The following is a 23,748-nucleotide window of genomic DNA, read 5'->3' on the forward strand; positions in this document are numbered from 1 at the left end:
TGTAGTGTTTAAAGGCACAGTGTGGTGTTTAAAGGCAGTGTGTAGTATTTAAAGGTAAAGTGTGTAGTGTTTAAAGGTACAGTGTGTAGTATTTAAAGGTACAGTGTGTAGTGTTTAAAGGCACAGTGTGTAGTATTTAAAGGTACAGTGTGTAATGTTTAAAGGTACAGTGTGTAGTATTTAAATGTAGTGTAGTGTGTAGTGTTTAAAGGTACAGTGTGGTGTTTAAAGGCAGTGTGTAGTATTTAAAGGTACAGTATGTAGTGTTTAAAGGCACTGTGTGGTGTTTAAAGGCAGTGTGTAGTATTTAAAGGTAAAGTGTGTAGTGTTTAAAGGTACAGTGTGTAGTGTTTAAAGGCACAGTGTGTAATGTTTAAAGGTACAGTGTGTAGTATTTAAAGGTAGTGTAGTGTGTAGTGTTTAAAGGTACAGTGTAGTGTTTAAAGGTACAGTGTGTAGTATTTAAAGGTAGTGTAGTGTGTAGTGTTTAAAGGTACAGTGTGTAGTGTTTAAAGGTACAGTGTGTAGTATTTAAAGGTAGTGTAGTGTGTAGTGTTTAAAGGTACAGTGTGTAGTGTTTAAAGGTTCAGTGTGGTGTTTAAAGGTACAGTGTGTAGTGTTTAAAGGTTCAGTGTGCAGTATTTAAAGGTACAGTTTGTAGTATTTAAAGGTAGTGTAGTGTGTAGTGTTTAAATGCACAGTGTGTAATATTTAAAGGTACAGTGTGTAGTATTTAATGTAGGCGCACACACACTGTAGCTCCTCACGTGTTGAGGTTTAATTCTTAAATGGTTCATGATTAAATTAAATATAATGGTTTAAAGTTAATAAATTAGTCAGTTGGTAGCTCCATGTGTTGTCAAAACTCATAAACAATCCGTACTCACAGTTTATAATGAAAATATAATTTATTTATGACATAATTTAATAATTAATGAAATACAAAATGCTCAGGACGGAGTGATATCACTGTGGCTTGTCTTTCTGAGGTTCTGGCATCAACAGGTAAACAGAAACTACATCTTCATAATCAGAAATGTCACATTCACAGAAGAAAAAAGATAAAACATTGTTTAATGATTAAGAGACAGAAGACACCTTCCGTCTGAGCAGATATGTCTCTATGTCATCAGGCGCTCTGTGTCCGATGTTCCCGCCCACATCCAGGGATCCACGTCGACCGGTTCTGCAGAGCTTCGATGGTTTAATTTGTGAAGGGAGAACCGAGGAGGGGAGGAGTTATCATCAGACAGGTCTGCAGGTTCTGGAGGACAGGAGCAGAGAGACACTGACAGAGTTACATACTGTACCCATGGTCTCATCCTGCAGTAACTGCTGCAGAGCTCACAGCTTAAAACATGGAAACAGATTCTCTGCTCAAAACGTCAGGCCTGATCACAGTGAATCCACTGTTTCCATGGTTATTTGAATACTGGCTGAATTTAAAGAGACCAGGGTTTTGGAAAGCCATGAAGGCCCTGATGAAGCGTTTCAGTCCACACATCTAAGAGAAACACTCTTCTTCATGAATAAACAATGCTTGGTTATATCTGAGTTCAGGTGAAAAGTTATACATCCATAAATATAATACAACAACCAGTGGATCACATCATCCAGGTCGTACCAGCTGTGGTGCCCCCTCCTGTCCTGGTCCGACTTCTCCCCTCAGCGCTGGGCTCAGCTTCCTGTCTCAGTCTGCTGCCTCTGTAAACATGTTGTTGTCCGAAGGGTTCGCTGGAAGCTGCTCGATCCTGAACCAACCAAAGAGCAATAAATAAGAAACCAGTGGATATCAGAAGAGCTGAAGCTTCCTTACTCCACATGTTGAAGCTAACAAGCCTGTTTGTTGTTGTTCACCTGAAAATTTACATCATGTAAGGAACCTTAAGGTGCATTTCGACCAAGAGTTCCAGGGTCTTTTAGCCCTCAGAACTACTTTCCCGGGAACTAAAAGGTTCCTGTGCCCCCATTGTTGTCTGTGGTTCGACCGCGGGGCTGAAGTCCCGTGTGGATTGTGCAAGGGTCACTTTTAAAACCGTAACACCGGGAGAGACACATTCACGGTGGGCTGAGAGAAGACTACTGTTACAAGCTGCTAAATCAAGAGAATCACAGCTTCTTCTTTTGAAAAGTACACACACATACAAAAAAGATAGAACAAATAAAAACTAATGAAAGAAAGAGAAATCAAGTGAATCACAGATGTGTGTGATGTTATTGTGGACGGCGGGAGGAATAAAAACACTGCGGTTAATCTACCAATCAGATGAGTTCAGCATTGCAGGCCCTGCTTCCTGAAAGCCCCGGGACCTTTGAAAAGTACTACCCCCCTAGCAGGAGCTTTTCAGGGGGAGATTATCTACCCCTGAACTAAATTTAGACCCTGGGTCCACCGGTCGAAACACACGTAGTTCAGGGGTAAAGTTCCTCCGGTCGAAAAACACCTTAAAAGCTCTCTATGTGTTGTTAGGTGTGTACCTGGGGGTGCTGCAACTCTCTGGCCACCCTCCTCCTCTCCCGTGCTGACAGCACAGGAGCCTTTTCGAGCTCTGGTGTGCGGGGCACTGGAAAGGCATCTCCGAGGGGGTCTGAAAGCACGACACACACAAAGCATGAAGATGAGCTCAAAGCAGCCGCATGCATCCAACCGACACAACGTTTAAAAACACACAGAGGACGTGCTGAAGTAGCTAACAGCTTAAAGTCACTGTCGTGTGTCTGCACCTGTATGATGTCATCATTTAAGTCATGGAGGCTTACCGATGAAAGCACTCTCGGACTCCAGCAGAGAACCTCTTGTGGACCTCTGAGACAGAAACATAATTCACAACTTCACTCAAAGTGATTCTTATGATGCAGTCAGAAACCAAACCATTCTTCATTTAACTCACCACATAATCATTCTGCCGTGGTGGGGACAGATCCAAATAATCTACAACACAAGGATGACAGTGTTAAACTTGATACCCCAGAAAAACTGACAACCATGGACCCCTTCTACAGCTGAATTCAATGTGTCTTGCTCAAGGACGTTTCCTCATGTGGACAAAGGGACCTGGGAATCGACCCTCAGACCTCCTGAGCTTGTCTCTAATCCTATCTAGCTAGTTTGAGTCTTGAGATCCAGTCACAATGATTGCAAAGGTTTCCAAAGAGGGATGAAACACGTTCATTTGAGTATATATTGAGGTTGGCTCTCTTTCAACTTCAAGATCTGAGATTTGAAAAAATGTCACCCGCAAATTACAGTTCATAAAACCCTTGAAAGTGAAAGTGATGCAACTTGTCACAGTTACACAACAATCATGTCAGGTGTTCATCTAAAGCTTAGTGAGTTACAGGATGTCATACATACACAGAGGCCTACGCACAAAGCTGACGCGCACCTCCTCCAAAATATCAAATCGATGGGGACCGCACGCCCTGTGATTGGTCCGCTCTGCTGCATTGTGTTTCCTGCATTTACAGCACTTCCAGGAGCCCCGCCTTCATGAACCCCTAATTTAATTCCCTGTAAAAAGAAAATACTCTCCACACGCCGTACACTTCAGGTGGATCTGATTGGCTGCAGGTATGACTGTGTGAGCTGTATGGCAGCCCAGCGTGCTGCGTTCCTTTCTTTCTTTCTGAGAAGTGGAGGTTGTTGATTAGAAGGAGCCTGCAGCGTGGCTCTCTGAGCTCCTTTCAGCCAGCACAACAGGTCTTTGTTCCCTGCTGCTGCTGTCGTTCATTAGCCGTGTATTTCATCTCCTCCTCTCTATTCTTCATGTAATCATGTCTGTATGATAAACAGCAACATGTATCAGCTGTAGATTAACATAACACGCTCTGAATCGCTTAGAAAAGTAAACAGAGATCGTAGTGGGGCCAGAAGGAGGCGACTGGCTATCAGAGAGACCACACTGCCCTCAAGCGTTACGGAGGAGAATTGCTGCGCGACACGGACACATCGAAGCACAAGTATATGGAGCTCACGTCTGAGTTGACCACTGCTGTGTAGGGGCGACGCAGAAGTATAAACCTGCCTTAAGTCTGGAAAATATCACTGTTATCAACATGAATCATACCTTGGTTCTATATCAAGACTGTCTAACAGCGCAGGCCTACTGTGGAACAGAACTTAGATACAGATCATAAGTCATGACAGACTCATCGTCCTGAACGTCTACATGATGTCGTCTAAACTACTGCACAGGAATAAAAACAGTGGAGCGAGCCCTGACCGTCCTGGACCGTAGACCTCTGGCTGGTTAACTGCTGATAAGGATCCCTGTAGTCCCGCCTCTTCCTGTTGGCCGTAACCACTCCTCCCAGTTTAGGAGCATCCCTGAACCCCAGCCTGGATTCACCATCTGACTCACATTAACACAAACACACCAGTCAGCTGACACTCACACTGAAGTACAGTAGAGGTCCTAAGAGGTATGTGTTACCTGTGCAGTTGAGCTGAAGGGAGTCATGGATCCGCTGCAGGTTTCTGGGCTCTGCATTCCTGGAGGTTGGCCTTCGGACAGGAACCTGGAGCCTCAGCCTGGCCATATCAAACACATCCACTGGGGGGCGTTCTCGAAGTCTGAACACATATTGACCAGAGTCAACAAAAAGTCATTAAACGGAGATGAAGCAGCTCATCATTGCATGCAGGCATCAACAGTGAAACTAAAGGTTTCTGTGTTCTGTGTCAAAGTAAATCCACCAGACTCAGCTTTTCTATCATAAATAATATAAAGTTATATATTTTTAGAACTGTTTATTCTGATTTTTTCACAGCTTAACACACAGTTTGTACATCACTTACCATCTATATAGTGAAAAAAAAAAAAGGGGTCAGGGCCACCCGTATAACCACGCTCTATGCCGAGCTCAAATAAAGTTAGATTAAGGCGGGACAGTACTGCATCTGTCAGAGTCTGACCTATCACTCAGAGGAGAGTCCAGTTCCTCCCAGTCTGCGTGTTGCAGACAACCCTCCAGACGTTTCTGTTCACTGCGGAGCTGCCGACGGAGCGCTGAGAGCTCTCTGAATACACCGTGCTGGTCCCCTAAAAACAAACGAACCACAGGTACAGCGCAGTGTTTCCACAAACCACAACAAAGAGGCTTCTCTATCCTACACTGGTCAGGAATTATTGAACAAAGTTTCTCTGCCTGATGAAAAATTCAAACACGACCACACAGCCTCTTCCGTACCAGCAGCTCGCAGCTGGTTCCTACACGCAGGAACAGGAGGGGACTGGAGACCGGACAGCGAGCGCTCCTGAGAGAGAACAGAGGAACCGTTTAGAGGTATAAAAGAGAGATTACATCACTGACCTTTACTTCACCTTGAAAGAGCTGCAGAGAAAATACTCTTCTTCAAACCAGACCAGTGTGTGTGTGTGTGTGTGTGTGTGTGTGTGTGTGTGTGTGTGTGTGTGTGTGTGTGTGTGTGTGTGCGTGCGTGTGAGACTCACAGACAGGGGGGCAGAAGAATGCAGGCTGTCCACAGTAGGGGGTCTTGGGGTGTACTGGTGTACTCCATGTTTCCTCTGCAAAGCTGGGATTGGGGGCGAGGGCTCTCTGCAGACCTTAGAGCACACAGACTGCAGTTTACTTCACAGGTTGGAATACTGAATCGTGGTTCTTAATCTGAATACATTTCCCTTCAGAGACGGAGTGACTCGACTCTAAACGTGTGTTGCTCATGCCGAGCGGTGTGCTGACACGGACTGATTCTGCATCCTCATCACAGGCTGGAGAGAGAATCTTACCTTGAACTGATCAGAATATCAAAGCAGGAGAAATAAACCTTTCACAAACCTCCTCCACGCGAGCCTGCCTCTCTCTCTCATACTGCCTCCTCAGCTCTGCATTCTCTTTCTCTTCTGCCTCAGTCTTCTTCCTCTCCGCTTCCTTCTTCCTCTGTTCAGCCAGATGAATCAGTTCTTCATTCTTGGCCTTTTGCTGAAAGACAGAGATTAGAGAGGAAAGAGGAGGGACACAGTTTAACATCATGAACTTCAACCTTGTTTGTGTGATCCAATATTTCAGATTGAACTCAAATGAAACCCCTGCCAGTGTCTCACTGTTGTGCATCCTCACCTCCATTTCCTTCCGTTTCTTCCTCTCCTGTTCTTCCTCAAAGTCCCTCTGAATGCGAGCCCTCTGCTCAGCCAGCCTCCTCTCCTCTTTCTCCTCCTCCAGTCTCGTCCGTTCTCTCTCCTCCACCTTTTTACGCATTTTATCATCGATCTGTGAACAAACCCAGTTTTGAAGAGACAACATGAACCGAAAAACACAACCACAAAACCACATAACCACAAACTGCGTTTAACTTCGGGCCGTAGAGCAGGGTAAATATCTAACCCGGCTCAAATAAAGCCCTCTCTGCTGTGTGCTGCTGTAAACACATCTATTTGTGGTGTTCTGAGAGAAGCTTGCTACGTTTCTAAGAGACTAAATATCTAACGGCTGGCTGGCAGCAGAAATGATGATCAATAAAACACAGCAGCCAGCAGCACCACCAGCTGTTAAACGCTGTACCTGCTGTTTGAGGTAAGCCTTGTACTTGTCCTGCTCCTGGACCTGCTGCTGGGTGGGGTGGTGGGCAAAAATGTTCCCTCTTGCAAACTGGGGGGTTTGGACGTGAGTGAAACCTAAAAAAGGAGGAAGGGAAGAGTGAGTTAGAGCAAATAACCTTTTAAAAAGCATTTACATTTGTCACATCGCTTCATTAATCATCATAAAATCATGCATTTATCAGAGTCCTGTCAATAAAGACAACTGGTACGACAATGACAATGGTACGTCTAAATCCTGACATATATATTCTCCAGTGACGTTCCCTGTAATAATTACAATATGTGTTTGTGCAACATATAAGTCTAAAAGATAGTCCCAGATCCTGTAACTAACTCCATCAGTACTACATGCCAGTTTTAATTTTGGCAGCTATTTTAGATTCAGTCTTAGTCTTTAGGTGATAATACCCTGTTAGTTTTAGTCAGAGTTTAGTCTTTTCAGGCCTTTATAGTTTGAGTCTAGTTCTAGTCTTTTCAGTCCTTTATAGTTTTAGTTTTTTCAGTCCTTTATAGTTTTAGTTTTTTCAGTCCTTTATAGTTTTAGTTTTTTCAGTCCTTTATAGTTTTAGTCTTTTCAGTCCTTTATAGTTTTTTCAGTCCTTTATAGTTTTAGTCTTTTCAGGCCTTTATAGTTTTTTCAGTCCTTCATAGTTTTAGTCTTTTCAGGCCTTTATAGTTTTAGTCTAGTTCTAGTCAGTGGAAACTCAAAACATTTTTAGTCTTTGATTTTTGCCAAAACATTTTCACTCTTTAAATAATTCATGTAGTCCATCAGATATCCATATCAGGGTTATACCAAGTGTTAAAATCGTCAACATTTCAGGAGCACTGGACAGACAGTTGGTTCACGGCACTCTGAAATGTATCTGATATCTGCATCTTTAATGACAAGGAGTTTATCCAAACTTACTAAATGTGTCTGATGTTTCACAAAACTGGAACAAATCAAGCTTTAGACGCAGAGCTTTTTATGGCAATGGCGGCAAAAACAGCAAACATAAAAAGTCCTAAAACAGAAACAGACGTCCCCCGGTTGTGTCTTTGTCATTAACTCACAATGGGGGTAAAAATCCTCAATGAAGATGAGACAGATGCAGGAGAGCTGGTTCATAAAGCACACCTGCTGCAGGTAGAGACCAAGCTAACACTGCTAACACTCAAGTAATAACTTAGCCTGTCAGGAAGGCATCACTTTTATTTCTAAAGATTAGACGCACAGCGGGGGAAACATGGATTTTGAACGTCCAGCGGTCAACCACTAAAGTTTTCATCTCGTCATTGTCCCGTCAACAAAATGAACACATACGTTCGTCAGAGTTTTTATTATCAGTGATGCACTTAAGTTTAGGGGTGACCCCAATTAGTCAAATATTCGATGATTCGTTCTAACGAGCCTTAGTCGACTGCCAATCTCATAGTCGAATATTTGCATATGAAATGTGGATCATTCCATTCAAACCATGGGGGTGCTCAATGTCTAATTTTACATTATTTTCCTGTATTCTGTAAAAATAATGTCTCATTTAGCCTATTTTAATATAAATATAAACTTATTTAATGTAATTCTGAGAACAGCTCTTGAAGTGTTAAACCTCCTTAAAGTGGTAATTAAATCTCCCCTGGTAATTAAAGGTGGACTATTTAGCGGGACCTGTGGAGCAGACGTACCTCAGCTGGCCTTTAACCCTCAAAGACCTAGACAGCTGCCGGCAGCTTCTTGTTCTTAAATGATTGATAACTTTTGAACCCCTAATCCAATCAACAAGCTTTAAAAACTCAGTTAGGGTGGATTTTCTCATTCAGCATTTTAAAAGTAAATTCAGGAGCCTGGCGCCCCCAAAGATGGTCTAGGTCTTTAAGGGTTATATCTTTCTACGTTCATGGTAGCTCAAAAAATCAGGAAATAAAACTTCAGTTGATCCTAAAAACTAGTGATGAAGATGAGGAGCAGCTTCATGAAGAGGGCTGTGAGATCAAGGATTACCGGACCACACAAAAACTGTACGGGGCCAAAAGAACCAGGAGGAATACCCAAAGCTGTCTGAAGCCTCAAAAACAATCCACAACATCCCATCCACCTCCACACCATCAGAGAGGATATTCTCAAAGACAGGATTTACAGTCAACAAAGCAAGGAGCGCACTTCTGCCCGTACACACGATGGTTTTCCTCACGTACAATGTGAAAAGACTCAAGCGGACAAAGACGCGATGAAAGACTGTTTTAAAAGGTTCTGTTAAGAGATTTAAAAACCCTTTAGCTGGTTCAGGTTTGATTTTGAACATTATAAACATGTTTAGCCTTCAGTTGGACAAACTACCCTCTGCAGTGCTGCTCTCTGCTGTGTGAACACTGTTTAAATATCTCCTGATTCCTTTCTCTATAGTGGCGCATTGTTCCATGTTTAACGGATGGTGGCCTTATTTGAGTTTTCTCTCCTTCAACACCTCGTTGTTTTTGCAATATAGATTTAAAAAATCTAAGTTTATACTTATAATATTCTGTCGTCCCTTTAACTTTAAGCTATGAGTCTCTTAATTGTAAATGGTTATGCGTAATATTGTCATGCGGTCACCATCATGCAGACTTTGGGTCAATAAGAAAAACAACAAACATTCCACTATTCATCGACTATGGGCAAAATCTGATGAATCAGATTCGACTGAGCAAATCCTTAGTCGGGCTCACCCCTACTTTAGTTCATCATGGTCTTGTTTTCATCATGAAAAAATGAGTCGTTGACGAACATTTATTGTCATAATTTCGTTAAGGAACTTAACACTGCTACACGCTGGTACAGTACCTGAGACCCTGTCATTAGGATCAGGGAGCTCTACTCTGCAGGCGGTGGAGGTGGCCGTGGCTCTCCTCTGCCACTGCTCCGGGTTGCTGTAAGCCTCTTCATTGTGTTTGTGCATCTGGTGGAGGTCAGCTGGGGAAACAAACACAAGGTCGGTTCATAACAAGTCCTAAAATATTCATTATGTACTAAGTGAAGAAAGGACATGAGACCCACCGATGAGATTCCCCGTGCTGTCTCTGAGCGGGGCTCCTCCGCCCCCTCGACCCCAGGGCTGGTGGTTCTTCATGTCCATCTCCAGCTGGGCTTCATATCGCTCTGCCTCCTCTCTCTCCTGACGCCTCCGCTCCTGTTGCTCCTGGATCTGTGGTTCAGTAAGCTTACATCAGAGCTCTTCAATCACAGGAAATACTCTCAGAGCTCCGTAATGCTCTGTAGTTTCAGTGTCGTCTCATACTGGCTGAATGTAACTACGATAAGCCTTTATAATCATGACATAGAGCATTACTTTAGAGTGAACTCTGTCTCTAAACTACATTCATTAAGACACTGAAAAACTGCCAAAGGTGTATCCGCTCAGACAGAAGGAGATATTTCATTAATACAGAATAATCTATAATAAGTAACGAGGGAATTCTGAGATTTAATCTCAAATTCAAACATGTCACATGTTGGCAGATCTAGGTTGCAGATAAAACTCATGAGCCATTAAATCTAAAATAAATAAACTTCATGTACTTCACAAAAGTAAAACAGGGTTTCAGGATCATCACGTGACTTAAGGGAGGAGGAGGATCTGGGATGGTATGAATTTCAGCTAACGGGAGCAAAAGAAGATTTGTGCAGCCTTTGTATCAAAGAGCAGCTAGAGGAGAGAGGTGAAGGACACAGACCAGGTGAATCAGGGACTCTAATGTAAGGATATAAGGACTTTACCTACACTCTATGCCTTAGCATTAACTCGTTCAATTTTACCTTGTCGTAAAGCTCACTGCTCACACTCCTGGAAGCTTCCTGACAAAATATCACAGACTGGGATGCAGTGAAAAGTTACCTGTCACCACTTCATTTCAAACTGCCTGCAAGTGTTGCCTCAAATGAAAAAGAGCAGAGCTGAGGTGACAATGTTCACGCACAGTAAGATGTGTGTACCCTGTGAACAAGGTTAAAGATACCCTGAGCCATCTTTCACTGTCTTTACATGAGCTGACAACGTCTGAATTAACTTTGAATACAGACATCACTCTGAATGTTCCTCACTTATAATCCACTGAGCCTTTAAAGTAGAAAAAATATTGATATATAATAATATAAATAAATACATGCATAAATAAATAAATAAATAAATATATAAATATATAAATACATAAATAAAATTAATTCAAAAGGAAATATGTAAATAAATAAATAAAAGGAATACATAATTACATCAAATAAATAGATAAATAAAAAATAAAGAAATTAAGTAATTCATAAATGCATGAATAAATACATATATAAAATAAATAAATGAATGAATAACTATATGAATAAACAAATAAATAAACACACAAGTAAAATTCATTCATAATTAAATATGTAAAAAAAATCAATAAATAAATCAATAAAAGCAATAAATAAATACATTAAATAAAAAGATAGATAAATAAATAAATTGATTGATTCAAAAAAAATAAAGCAATTAATAAATGCATGAATAAATACATATATAAAATAAATAAACAAACAAACAAATACATAAATAAAATATAAAAATAAATATAAATAAATTCAATAATATGTAACTTCCATCCTAAGTTCTGCCTGTTTGGATGTGATTTCTAGTAGAAGCACAAATTGTCAAATGAATCCATCCTTGTTGGATTTATAATTAAATATCTACTTTATTTCTAATTATCAGAACTTAACTCCCTTGTCCTTTTTTCATTTCAATGTGTCTCAATGCAAGAACCCAGTCTGATCTGTAACAGACAGTTCTTTAAAATGTACACAGGTGTAGTTTCACTGACCTGCTGCTTCAAAGCGTCTCTGTAGCTCAGAGATCTGTCCCTGGTTGGTCTGGATTTTTCTGAATGGAAAACCCTGACTTGTGAGTCCACAGCAGACGCCTCACTGCTGGGCCTGTCAGGAGAGAAATACACAGTTAAGATCTGATCATGATGCACCGTATCAAACCACACCTCACTATAATGAAACATCATTTACTGTATCAGAGGCTCCTGGAAGCTGCTCCCACTGTGCTGGCTGCGAGGACTGTGGTTCCCAAGCTGGCTTGGCACAGCTCCCCCTGGTGGTAGGTTCCAGTAGGACATTGGGAGGCCAGTACTAGGAACAGGCAGGTGACCATCTGAACAGACAACACAGCTTTAAATGATGAGGATTATTCTGAATGCAGGGTGTGAACACTGAGGAGACACTCTTACAGTACGCCATGTTTGGGTCCAGCAGGTTTCTGGGGCCGTAGTAGTGATAGGGCTCTCCATATGGGCTCCTGAAGGCCTCACTGAGAGTGGAAGGAGGATGAGGAGGGTACAGAGGGAGTCTGGAAATAAAGAGCATGGCATCAAATCATCAACAATATTACAAAACAGTGTTTCATGTCATGGATACAAGATTAATATCTCTCCGGTGATCTGTCGGCTGATATTGGGACAGTTTTATGTGTATTTACATGTGCGAAGAGGAGTAGGAAGAAGTTAAACTTATCTAATCCTTACCCTTCAGTCACTATTTTCTAGCATTATACAAGTGCATTCCCACAGAACAAATCTTCATATCCTATCTTCATATTTACACCTACAATCAAAAGTGAACCCCTCATGATTATCAACACTTGTCTTCCTCCTTGTGCCTCATGAAAATTATTTCTTTACACTACTTCTTGAACTGGATTATGTTCTGGTGTTGCTGTAGCTCCATGTTGAGTCTGTTCCACAGATTGAAATACAAAAGCTTCTCCTTATGGTCCAAACACTCACCATCTTTAATCTTAACTTCCCTCTTAAGTTATAACCCCTCTCTCTTTCAAAGAACAATCTTTGAATATTTCCTGGCAGGAGATTTTTTCCTTTAAATGGCTTCTGAGAACATGTGCTGCAAGGATTCCCAGAGGAGGAAAACATTTTCTTAAGTTTTAACACAAGAATCTTTCTGCATATTTTGATAAAGGATATCTTTGTAGTTATGGCAGAAAGTTATAAAACACAAGAAAGAGCCACAGTGAGCATTCAGGTCAAGGGCTGCAGGGTGACTGGCACACCTTCAACCACTCAGCATCTTCACTAACTCTCCAGTGTGTTCTGTTATATATCTGAGCTGCTGAATGAGGTTTTATGTAACGTACACTACCAGTCAACAGTTTGGACACACCTTCTCATTCAATGGTTTGTATTTATTTTAATTATTTTCAACATGGTAGATTAATACTGAAGACATCAAAACTATCAAATAATCTGGTTTTACCATAATCTGGATTACAACAGTAGTCAAATAGGGCTATCCATTGTGTACTAACCCTACCTCTGAACAACACAACTGATGGTCTCAAACACATTAAGAAGGCAAGTCATTCTACAAATGAACTCTTGACAAGGCTCATGTTAATTAGAAACCATTCCAGGAGACCACTTCATGAAGCAGACTGAGAGAATACCAAGAGTGTGCAAAGCTGTCATGAAGGAAAAAGGGGGCTACTTTACAGAATATAAAATATAAAACATATTCTGCTTTGTTTAACACTTTTTGTTCATTCAATAATTCCATATATGTTTTGATGTCTTCAGTATTAATCTACAGTGTTTACAATCATTACAATAAATACAAACCCTTGAATGAGAAGGTGTTTCCAAACTTTTGACTGGTAGTGTATTTAACTGCATTGTGATGCTTAACCAACAAGGACAGACCGTGACAGTCATACCCTGAGGTCCTCAGCCAAGATGCTGCTCGCCGGCCCACAGTCAAGGCTGAGGACCAAAGGTGACCGGCCCTTTTCTGTCAGAGCTCAGTTTGGCCACCTCTTTATCCTCTTTTAAATCTCTTTGAAAAACACACTTTTATAGATGTGCTTTTACAGGAGATGTCACCTGAGCGTGTTTTATTTCAGGTGTTTTATTATTTATCAGGAAGCATCATTGGCAATTTTTTACTCTCTACATTCCTCTATGTTTTGATTTCATATTTCTGATCTTTTAATTGTTTTAATCTTTTATATTTTGTTGTTTTTAGTCTTTCAACATTGTTCCATATTAACCTCTTTTCTTGATCTTTTTTAATCTTCCTTTCTGTCAGTTCTTCTTGCTGTCACCTTCCTGCAGGTTATTGCTTTTTTTATTCTTTTATTCTTTTTCATTGTCTTCCTCAAAGTTTCTCTTTTAGTTGGATCCTATTTGTAAAGCACTTTATAAACCTGTTTTGAAAAGTGCTACATAAAAAAGACTTATCATTATTATTATAGGATGCTACTTTTACAGCAAGAAAAGGTGCAACAGGTATCAGTTTGTCTACAGGGATCTCCAAAATCAGCACAACCAAAAGTCTGTTAAAGGAGCTTAGACTCAAGTTCAATCTGAAGGTTTACCTGGGGGTGTCCATGGCTCGGTGAAATGAGGGGGCTGAAGGTTGACTGTTGGGTGACAGACCTCCAGCCCTGAGGCCCAGGGCCGAGCTGTACTCCAGCAGAGGAGACTGAAAGGCCACGTGGGGCTGCTCAGGAGGAGAGGTCTCTCTGTCTCTTATGCATGTCCTCTCATGATAAGATAGACCTCTAGGCGAGGACTTGTTCTCTCCTGTTCCTGAGGGCTCCAGAACCTGATGCTCTCTTCTCCTGCCCTCTCCAAACTGTTTGATTCGGTCCGGCTGGTTGGTGAACAGAGAAAACAGACAGATTTTATTGCAGAAAAGCAGATTTCCATTGTTTGAAAGTCTTGAGGGAGTCAGAATAACATTTTAAGACTGACCTTAGAAACAGACGGCCACTTCATTAGGTACAGCTGTTCAATTGCTTGTTAACACAAATAGCTAATCAGCCAATCACATGGCCACAACTCAATGCATTTAGGCATGTAGACGTGGTCAAGACAACTTACTGAAGCTCAAATCGAGCATCAGAACGGGAAGAAAGAGGATTTAAATGACTTTGAACGTGGCAAGGTTGTTGGTGCCAGATGGGCTGGTCGGAGTATTTCAGAAACTGCTGATCTACTGGGATTTTCACGCACAACCATCTCTTGGGTTTACAGAGAATGGTCAGAAAAAGAGAAAATATCCAGTGAGCAGCAGCTGTCTGGTCGAAAATGCCTTGTTGATGTGAGAGGTCAGAGTAGAATGGTCAGATTGGTTCGAGATGATAGATAGGCAACAGTAACTCCAATAACCACTCGTTACAACCAAGGAATGCAGAATGCCATCTCTGAATGCACAACACGTCCAACCTTGAAGAAGATGGGTTACAGCAGCAGAAGACCACACCGGATCACTCCTGTCAGCTAAGAACAGGAAACTGAGGCTACTCTTCACAAAGGCTCACCAAAACTGGACAACAGAAGTTTAAAAAACGTTGCCTGGTCTGATGAGTCTTGATTTCAGCTGCGACATTCAGATAGTAGGGTCAGAATTTGGCGTAAACAGCATGAAAGCATGGATCCATCCTGCCCTGTATCAACGGTCCAGGCTGGTGGTGGTGGTGGTGGTGTAATGGTGTGGGGGATATTTTCTTGACACTCTTTGGGGCCCTATGTACCAGTTGAGCATTGTTTAAACGCCGCAGCCTACCTGAGTATTGTTGCTGACCATGTCCATCCCTTTATGACCACAGTGTACCCGGTATCTTCTGATGGATACTTCCAGCAGGATAATGCTCCATGTCACAAAGCTCATATAATCTCAAACTGGTTTCAATGAGTTCACTGTACTCCAATGGCCTCCACAGTCACCAGATCTCAATCCAATAGAGCTTCTTTGGGATGTGATGGAGCTGGAGATTCAAATCATAGACGTGCAGCCAACAAATCTGCAGCAACTGCGTGATGCTATCACGTCAATATGGACCAATATCTCTGAGGGATGTCTCCAACACCTTGTTGAAAATATGCCATGAAGAATTAAGGCAGTTCTGAAGGCAAAAGGGAGTCCAATCTTTTACTAGAGAGGTGTACGTAATAAAGGGGCCGGTGAGTGTACATTCAAAACAGTTTGCATCACATTAACACAATATATGAGCCGTTTCTCAGCATATTTATCTCTGATTTAAAGACCTGATCTACCAACATGGATGACTTACAGCTATGACTCTGCATTCCTGATCAGTGAGTTTGTGAATTCATATTTCGCCACTCTGACCTCAAAAATAGTGAACGACCTTCTCAACTCAAAGAAGTGTTTGTTTCAGGACACTGACCTGTTTCTCGGGATCATTTGCTCCAGTCGCTGCAACTTTGAGCTCCAAGTCTTTCTCCCTGCAATGAGTTCAACAGTGTTATACATGCGAGGCCTTGAGAACGCTCAATCACAACTGCAGAAGAAACGAAGCACCTGACATACAGGTGTGGCAGGGATGTTGTCAGTCATATCTTAAAGTGTGTGAGATGATTGAAGCTCTGTGGAAGCAGCAGCTAGTCATTCTGAACATGTCATCAGCTTAAAGAGATCATTGATGAAGTACCTCTTCTTGTTTCTGTGCTGCTCTGCGATCTGCTCCTGCAGCTCCTGTCTGTAGCGCTCCTTCCTCCTCTGTAAGGCATCTTTTGTGTCGGCTAATCCTGAAGTAACAGAGGATTATCATTAATGTGGAGTCATTTGGTTTTAAGCGATCAAATATTTCAGAGTGTTCAAATCAATTTTGATAATAAACATCTTTCAAGAGGTTAAATTCATCAAATGCTCCTTCTCTGATTGAAACAAACTGCTCAGTGCTTTATGTGAAATGTGTTTTCACCTATTATAAGGCCAGTGGCAAACTCTGCATCCTCCTTTTTGGTCAGTGCTATCGATCTCCATCCTTCTCTTCCAACACCTACAGGAGTCTCCCCCATCTCCCTGAGAGAACCCAAAAAAGGTGAATTGAAGCTAAATAATAAATGAGGACAAACTTTCATGAGATCTTTGAACACAAATAAAGAAACACGTCTCACAGGTACCTGCCATCACTCTTTTTAAATCGCCTCCTCTCATAAACGTCCTCGACCCGCGTGTGTCTGCCTCCCATCAGCTCCAGGTTCTCCCGGAAGTACTCATCCTCCTCTGACTCTTGATCTACCGTCTTCCCGAGTCTGTCATGATGCCTGGGAGGGATTGAAGACTGCTCGTCGTCCTCCCTAGCGCAGAGGGGCCGGACCTCTGCTAGACGCAAAGCCCTTTGCAATCCTCTACCGTCTTCAGGTAGAGCGGCTGCGTCTCTTCTCGGGAGGAGCTGCTGGCTGGGGAGAAGACCGATCTGGTCTCCGATCAAGTTTTGCTGAAGAACAAAGAAACACGATGTTAAGAGAGAACCTTCCTTAAACAGGCTCTCCTGCTGATCAGGAAGTCGACATCCAACATGTTCAACATCAAAGAAAACTTAATTTTATTATTTCAATAGATCAAAAACACATGAGCCATAAATACAAACCCCGCCCACTCACTTTGTCACTTTAATGTTATTTTTAATTTTACTTTGTTTTATTGTGAATCGGGTATTACTGTTTTATTGTTTATTGGCTGAATTGTTTTACTTACTTTTAATTTCCAGTTCAACCTGACTGTATTATATCTTACACATTTAACAGCTCAGGTCCTACACCGTGTTTTTCTACACTTTTAATGTTATTAAATCTGAAGACATCAAAACTGCAAATGAACTCATATATGGAATTATTGAATGAAGAAAAAAGTGTTAAACAAAGCAGAATATGTTTTATATTTTAGATTCTGTAAAGTAGCCCCCTTTTCCTTCATGACAGCTTTGCACACTCTTGGTATTCTCTCAGTCTGCTTCATGAAGTGGTCTCCTGGAATGGTTTCTAATGAACATGAGCCTTGTCAAGAGTTCATTTGTAGAATGACTTGCCTTCTTAATGTGTTTGAGACCATCAGTTGTGTTGTTCAGAGGTAGGGTTAGTACACAATGGATAGTCCTATTTAACTGACTGGTAGTGTATGTATGTTTGTCTGTATATCATCTGAGCATATTTGAAACTGTATAATATTCATCTTCTAATGATGCAGAGTTCTGATTAAAAGTTATAGCTGTAACTAAAGGGATGCACAGTGACAGTCACAGAAATTGTTACACAGAGTCTGTTTATCTAATACTTATAGCACTGGCAGTCATTGCTCTATTTCATTAAGCTCATTATTTCAACCTTTCTTAACTTCAATATATTTTCAAGTCTAAGTTAACTACTTTAACTGTTTTATCACGACTGTTCTCAATTATTCAAAATCCAAGCCTGCAAACCTTCCATCAATCTGCACCCGCAAGGGGATGCGGATTGAACTTGTATCCCACTACAGATACCTCTGCATTTGAATTGACTATTCTTTAACTTTTACCCCTCACATTCAGCATCTCTCTAAAGGTTGAAATTACAGCTGGGTTTTTATTTTAGAATCAGATCCTGCCTTTCTTTTGAAGCCAAGGAAAACGTGTTGCTGCTACCTTTCTGTCTGCGCTGGACTACGGTGATGTCTTATACATGCATGCCACTACTCATAGCTCGTACTCGATCATTTCTCTTATTTTTAAGTGTGCAAAAGTCAAATTCGGTGAGCTGACAGTTTGAACCATCATTAAGAAAGATGTTTACCTTGACAGACCTCCTGTTGTTAAGATGCATCAATGGTCCAGACTGTCCAAGGTCAAAGTGCCTCTTCTGTAACATAAAGTGTCACTGTAATGAATCCAATATTGTATAACTCAACCTTCAGGAGAACTAAGACTTGGTTTAAGAGGTTGGTTGTAAAAATAATATATTTATGAAAATGTCACCCATAAATGATTGTTATAATCTAAAGGAAGGCTTGGGTTCCATAGAGGATACATCAATACATCTACAGTAACTTCGGCTAGCACCCTTAACATGCACATCCTTCAAAAACACAACTCAGTGAAGTCATATTTCCAGACTGTGCACATTGTCAAGGAAACCTGGAAATTAAAAGCTGCAGAGAAAACACAAACTGTGTCTTCATCACTGACAAATGTTACTATATTTTAAGGGTCCGTTTGGAGGGAAATGGGACACATGCTGTCCACCACATCCACACATCCAGTCCAGAGAATGATTCCTTTAAGGGTCATGTGACAGGATCACAGCTGTGATCCTTTCACATGTCCAAACATCAAACACCCAGCTTTCAAGAAGAGATGGCTACAAACTAAAGATGTGAAAACTCAACAGACCCGGAGCAAAGCCTTCACTGATCCACTTCACCCTCAGCCTGACCGAGTGAACAGAGTGTGGAAGTTACCTGAGCCATGTAGCGTCTGTAGTCCATCCGGAGCTCATGCTGCAGCCTCTGTTTTTTCCTCTCATACTCCACACCGAGGGGCAGACCCACGCTGCAGTTCTCCTCTGACAAAACACACCCATCCATTATTAATAAGAACACAGGGTGAAGAGTTTCATGTCAAAACAACAAACCTCTCACGTGACAGGGGTTATTGATGGATGTGCTCAACCCAAATAACAGCAACATAAGAACTCAAGGTGGAGTATGTGAAATGTGCTGTACCTCTCCCCTGAGCTGTGGACTTTGGAGGTATGTTCTCCTTCACAGTTGACCCGTACGCTCTCTGAGGATGAGCCTGTTTGTCACAAATACACACAATACCATCAGGACAAGAGTCATCACCGTTATAACTTTGCATTTCAACACAAAGAGGACCAAACATTAAAACCTTTGATCCTTTTAAAACCTAGAAAACTACGCTCCCAACATGCAGGCCTGCTCATCATACCTAAAGTCTCTAAATGTAGTATGGGAGGTAGAGCCTTCAGTTATCAGGCCCCTCTCCTTTGGAATCATCTACCAATTAGGGTCCAGGAGGCAGACACCCTCACTACTTTTAAGAGTAGGCTTCAAACTTTCCTTTTTGATAAAGCTTATAGTTAGAGCTGGATCAGGCTTGGACCAGCTCTTAGTTATGCTGCTATGGGCTTAGACTGCTGGGGGAACTGACACACTGGGATCCTATCTCACCCCCCCGACCCCCGACCCCCCTATCACTTACTTTAACTCTCCCTGTCCCATTAAAGTTACTAACCATAGACCTTTCTGGAGTCCCTGAGCTCCCTTGTCTCGTAGGTTCCTCTGGATCTCTGCTGCTGTGGACGTGTCAGACTCCAGCTGCTACAAATACTACTATCCTTCTCACCATTATCATCTCTCTCTCTCTTCATCTCCCTCTATCCCTCTCATCAACCCGGTCTCATCAGATGTGTGTCTAACATGAGTCTGGTCCTGCTGGAGGTTTCTGCCAGTTAAAGGAAGTTTGTCCTTGCCACTGTAACTTGCTAAATGCTGCAAAGTGCTCTGCTCATGGTGGATTAAGAGGAGATCAAACTGAGTCCTGTCTGTAAGATGGGACTGGATCTTATCCTGTCTTGATGTTGGGTCTTTGTTAATAATGGAACATAGAGTCCGGTCCAGACCTGCTCTGTTTGGAAAGAGTCTGAGGATAATAATTGTTGTGATTTGGCGCTATATGAATAAAGATTAGTTGATTGATTGATCTGAATCATCCTCAGACTTTAGTCTTGTTTTCTCTCGTGGTCAGGGTACTTAACGTCTTTAAAGCTTTAAATAAAACCTGGACCTTGAGTTGTATCTGATGAAACAAGTTCAGGTCCATTTACTAAACACTCCTCATTCCAACACACCTTTATTTCCAGGTACGGAGGGTCTTGGTCTAAGCTGGCTTTGTCCTCTGCCACTCTCGCCTTTCGCTCCCTGATGAAGTTCTCGAGCTCATCGTCCATCTCTGTTGGGCTCAGTCTTAACACTCAGCTGAGAACATGAAACACAGTGCTATCCCATGGTTATCACTGCAGCACAGAGAAGAGGCAGCGAGGGTGATGACTGGCAGTGACAGCTGAGCGGCAAATGTTCAGCAGTCAAGAGAAGACTCCCTCCGACTGCTGTCAGCTCAGGCCGAGCAGGATGTCCTGAAACACAGAGGAGAGAGGCGTGAGTGGGGTTTGTTACATCAGGTGTGAAGTATTGGTTTAAGGATGATTATCAAATCACTTTTATAGTTGTTTTCATCGATCCCTTACAGTATTGAAACCTAACAACCCATATGACTATTACAACATGTCTCTAAATATATAAACATGTCTGTCAGCTTCTTTGACAAAGTGAGAAGAATTCAGCTGCATGTTTACTTCTTTCATTCACAAACGTTTAATTCCTCTGTTCAGTGCTTTAAAGCTTTCAAGGGAGTGATTTCATGCAGTTTAATCTTCAACATAATCACTGTATTATAATAATAATGATAAAAAGAAATGTACATCCCTGATTTAAAGAGATTTACCTTATTTGTTTTAATATTTCATACTTTCATTTGGGAATCGTTCACTTTCAATTTCTCTATAATTGTTCTGAAATGTTCCAACAAGGTATTTTTGTACGCTCATTTTTAGTTTTTTTGCAAGTTGCTGAAAAAAAAGTGTGCAGTGGTTTTATTTGAGTTACAACACACCTTAAAAATGAAAAAGGATTACTTTGTTACTTTGAGTGAATCATATCATGAATCAAGAATCGGGATTTAAATCGAGTCGTGGGTTGAGTGTATCCTTACATCCCTAATTATTAGATTAATGATGCTTTTAACATTTCAAAGCTTCTCCTGAATATAATCTGGTTGTCTCTGTTCTATTTTGGAGTTTCAAATTTTAGAGAATTATGGTTTGTTTACATTTCGTAAACGGGGTTCAGGTAGTCTGCACCGGAAGGACTAAACTGATCTGTATCGATCAGCTTAGGGACTTCATAAACCTGAAGGAGGCCAGCAGCTGCACGGAGACCGGCAGCGTGTTATTATTGATTCACAAGGTACTGTCTCTTTAATTCAGCCGTTGTCAGGCAACCACAATGATCGCGTCACATTCCATATAGATGGCGTTAACCCGCTTAATGGTGTTAGCCAAACATCATGCTAACACAAACACAGCTGTCTGTCCTTATCAATGGCACACGTGGTTATAAAGTTGTTTGAAGCAATACGTGTTCAGTTTGTTCAAAGTAGCCAATAGCTTAAGTCTGCTAGCTTGTTAGCTTTACACACCAAACCACAAAACTACGAAAGCTAACAGAAGACTGACGAGCTCCTCACTCAGTTATCGTTCACTTTGTGGGTTAACTTTCACTATCATGGTGGTTTGTTGTAAACAAAGACTTACCTCTTGGTGAAACCTCACAGGTAAAGGCAGTGTTTGCTAGCTTAGAGGTGTTAGCGGTGGTTTTTGGTCCCCTTCTTCTCATCCTCTTTGAGCCCAACACACTACCCGGTTTATCGCACCATCAGCACTTCCGGTGTCAGCTGTCAAAATAAAATCCCGCATGTCAAACCCAGCTGCAAAAACTCACTGGAACACAATTTCAATAACTTTGCCTTCAGTGTCTTCATTTTTACGTATACAAATGACTTAAAAGAATAATAAGAATAACACAAAAATAGTGGACAAATAAATGTACATGTATCATCTGTGATTAATGACATGTCTCCAGGATACAGTAGCTGCAAAACATTCATTTATCTGTTGATGTCTTTGTCTTTTCATCATTTATTATGTTTTTAATGAAAATATGGACGTGTCAGAAATAAAAAAGTAAAATCCAACTTTATATAATTTTCTCCACATTTCATAATCAGCTGTCTTTATTGATCTATCCAAAGCTTTTGACACAGTTAATCATGTAATGCTCTTAAAAAAGCTAGAAAATGCTGGTTTTGATAAAAACGTGTACAGCTGGTTCAAGAGCTATCTCATGGGCAGACAGCAGTGTGTGTCCCAAGGAACTGTAAAGTCAGAACTGGTTGGAATTGCAAATGGAGTTCCACAAGGTTCTGTCCTAGGACCGGTTCTTTTTACTGTTTACATAAATGATATTGTCTGCTGTTTCAGATTGTAATATTCACTTTTATGCTAATGACACAATTTTGTACTGTACTGCTGCTAATGCACAGTCTGCTGTGCATTCTGTCCAATGTTGCTTCTCGGAATTAGAAGCTGCACTTTCCAGACATAGGTTAGTCATAAATGCAAAGAAAACCCAATTCATGATCTTCTCCAGGGCCAAACATATTGATTTGGGAATATTCACCATCACTTCTAATGCAGGCACCAATACAGAAAGAATTAAGGGTTATAAATATCTTGGTATACGGATGACGAAAAAGTTACTTTGAAAAGTCATATTTTAAATTTGTCCAGTAGACTACAACAAAAGATTGTCTTTCTCTACAGGAACAAATCCTGTTTTCCTCTCCACCCTGGTAGAGGCAACTTTTTTTTATCAGTGCTTGATTATGGTTACATTTGGTAAAGGCATGCTTCAGCCTCCACCTTAAAACCACTTGATGCCGTTTTTCACTCTGCACTGAGATTTATTACCGGTGATAATTATAATACTGATCATTGCATCCTGTACAATAAGGTGGGATGGTCTTCTCTGACTGAAAGGTGTGATTTACACTCATACCTGTTTATTATAAAGCTCTTGTTGGTATGCTACCCTCATATTTATCTTCAATGCTAGTTTGGTCCTCTGGTGCACAACACACAAGATCCACTGATTGGCACACTCTCCAGGTTCCCAGAGTTCATTCAGAGCTGGGAAAATCTGCTTTTGGCTTTTTTGCACCATCTGCATGGAACTCCTTTCAAAGCACTTTAAAAATGAATGCATTTTTTTCTTTTAGTCATTTTGAATAATTAGTTTTAACCTTGTCAATGGTTTTAACATTACTTTTTAATTGTTGTCTGTTTTTAATTGATCATCATTATTTTAAGGTTTCATCTTTTATTTGCTTGTCATGTATTTTAATGTTTCTTTTATATGCTCGACGTCATTGTATTGCATTGTCATTGTGTGATTTTTGGAGTTTAAATAAAGATAATTAATAATCGTATTTTGAAGACAAAGTGACACCCCAAGAGCTACCTTTACTCTACTCAGAGCTGTGTAGCAGTGCTTGTTGTCTAGAGGTAATGCAGCATTGCTCACACCCCTTCCTACTTAAAACTGACCTGAACCTGAACCTTAGGGGAACACATGTTGTATTCATGGTCAAGAGGGGGAAAAAATCTCAAAGCTTTATCAACAGACTATTCTGTGTTTTTAAAGGAAAAAGATGCAGGTGTTAAAGTTTGATCCACAGATGAACACTTTTTATCCTTATGCAGT

General features: G+C 41.1%; 1 protein-coding gene across 2 annotated transcripts; it reads right to left on the minus strand.

Moving 5' to 3' along the window:
* Nucleotides 1-889: 889 nt before the first annotated feature.
* LOC117817387 (centrosome and spindle pole associated protein 1-like) lies at nucleotides 890-21,885 on the minus strand. Of its 2 annotated transcripts, XM_034690088.1 has the most exons (28): nucleotides 21,741-21,885; nucleotides 20,220-20,504; nucleotides 19,072-19,144; nucleotides 18,808-18,911; nucleotides 18,144-18,209; nucleotides 16,497-16,813; nucleotides 16,295-16,395; nucleotides 16,022-16,118; nucleotides 15,758-15,815; nucleotides 13,940-14,217; nucleotides 11,784-11,902; nucleotides 11,566-11,707; nucleotides 11,370-11,481; nucleotides 9,577-9,724; nucleotides 9,364-9,492; nucleotides 6,523-6,635; nucleotides 6,082-6,231; nucleotides 5,800-5,943; nucleotides 5,454-5,567; nucleotides 5,191-5,257; nucleotides 4,916-5,042; nucleotides 4,434-4,573; nucleotides 4,224-4,352; nucleotides 2,892-2,932; nucleotides 2,761-2,806; nucleotides 2,479-2,588; nucleotides 1,625-1,751; nucleotides 890-1,264 (listed from the first exon to the last, which is right to left on the minus strand). In XM_034690088.1, exons 2-28 carry the CDS (start codon nucleotides 20,316-20,318, stop codon nucleotides 1,122-1,124), a joined length of 3,294 nt encoding a protein of 1,097 aa, XP_034545979.1. In that variant the 5' UTR covers nucleotides 20,319-20,504; nucleotides 21,741-21,885; the 3' UTR covers nucleotides 890-1,121. The 2 variants fall into 2 exon arrangements, with proteins under 2 accessions (XP_034545979.1, XP_034545980.1); XM_034690089.1 differs by lacking the exon at nucleotides 4,224-4,352 and having other exon boundaries at nucleotides 21,741-21,871.
* Between the last annotated feature and the right edge of the window lie 1,863 nt (nucleotides 21,886-23,748).

Source organism: Notolabrus celidotus, chromosome 8 (genome assembly GCF_009762535.1).
Source record: "Notolabrus celidotus isolate fNotCel1 chromosome 8, fNotCel1.pri, whole genome shotgun sequence".
NCBI classification, from domain to species: Eukaryota; Metazoa; Chordata; class Actinopteri; order Labriformes; family Labridae; genus Notolabrus; species Notolabrus celidotus.

Bases quoted from the DNA above. Each gene is read 5' to 3' on its own strand.
- LOC117817387 (XM_034690088.1), bottom strand. From the start codon at position 20,318: ATGGACGATGAGCTCGAGAACTTCATCAGGGAGCGAAAGGCGAGAGTG. The intron at 11,708-11,783 runs GTAAGAGTGTCT...TTGTCTGTTCAG, and splicing joins GGACCCAAACATGGCGTACT to ATGGTCACCTGCCTGTTCCT. The intron at 1,752-2,478 runs GTACACACCTAA...TGGTTGGTTCAG, and splicing joins GAGAGTTGCAGCACCCCCAG to GATCGAGCAGCTTCCAGCGA.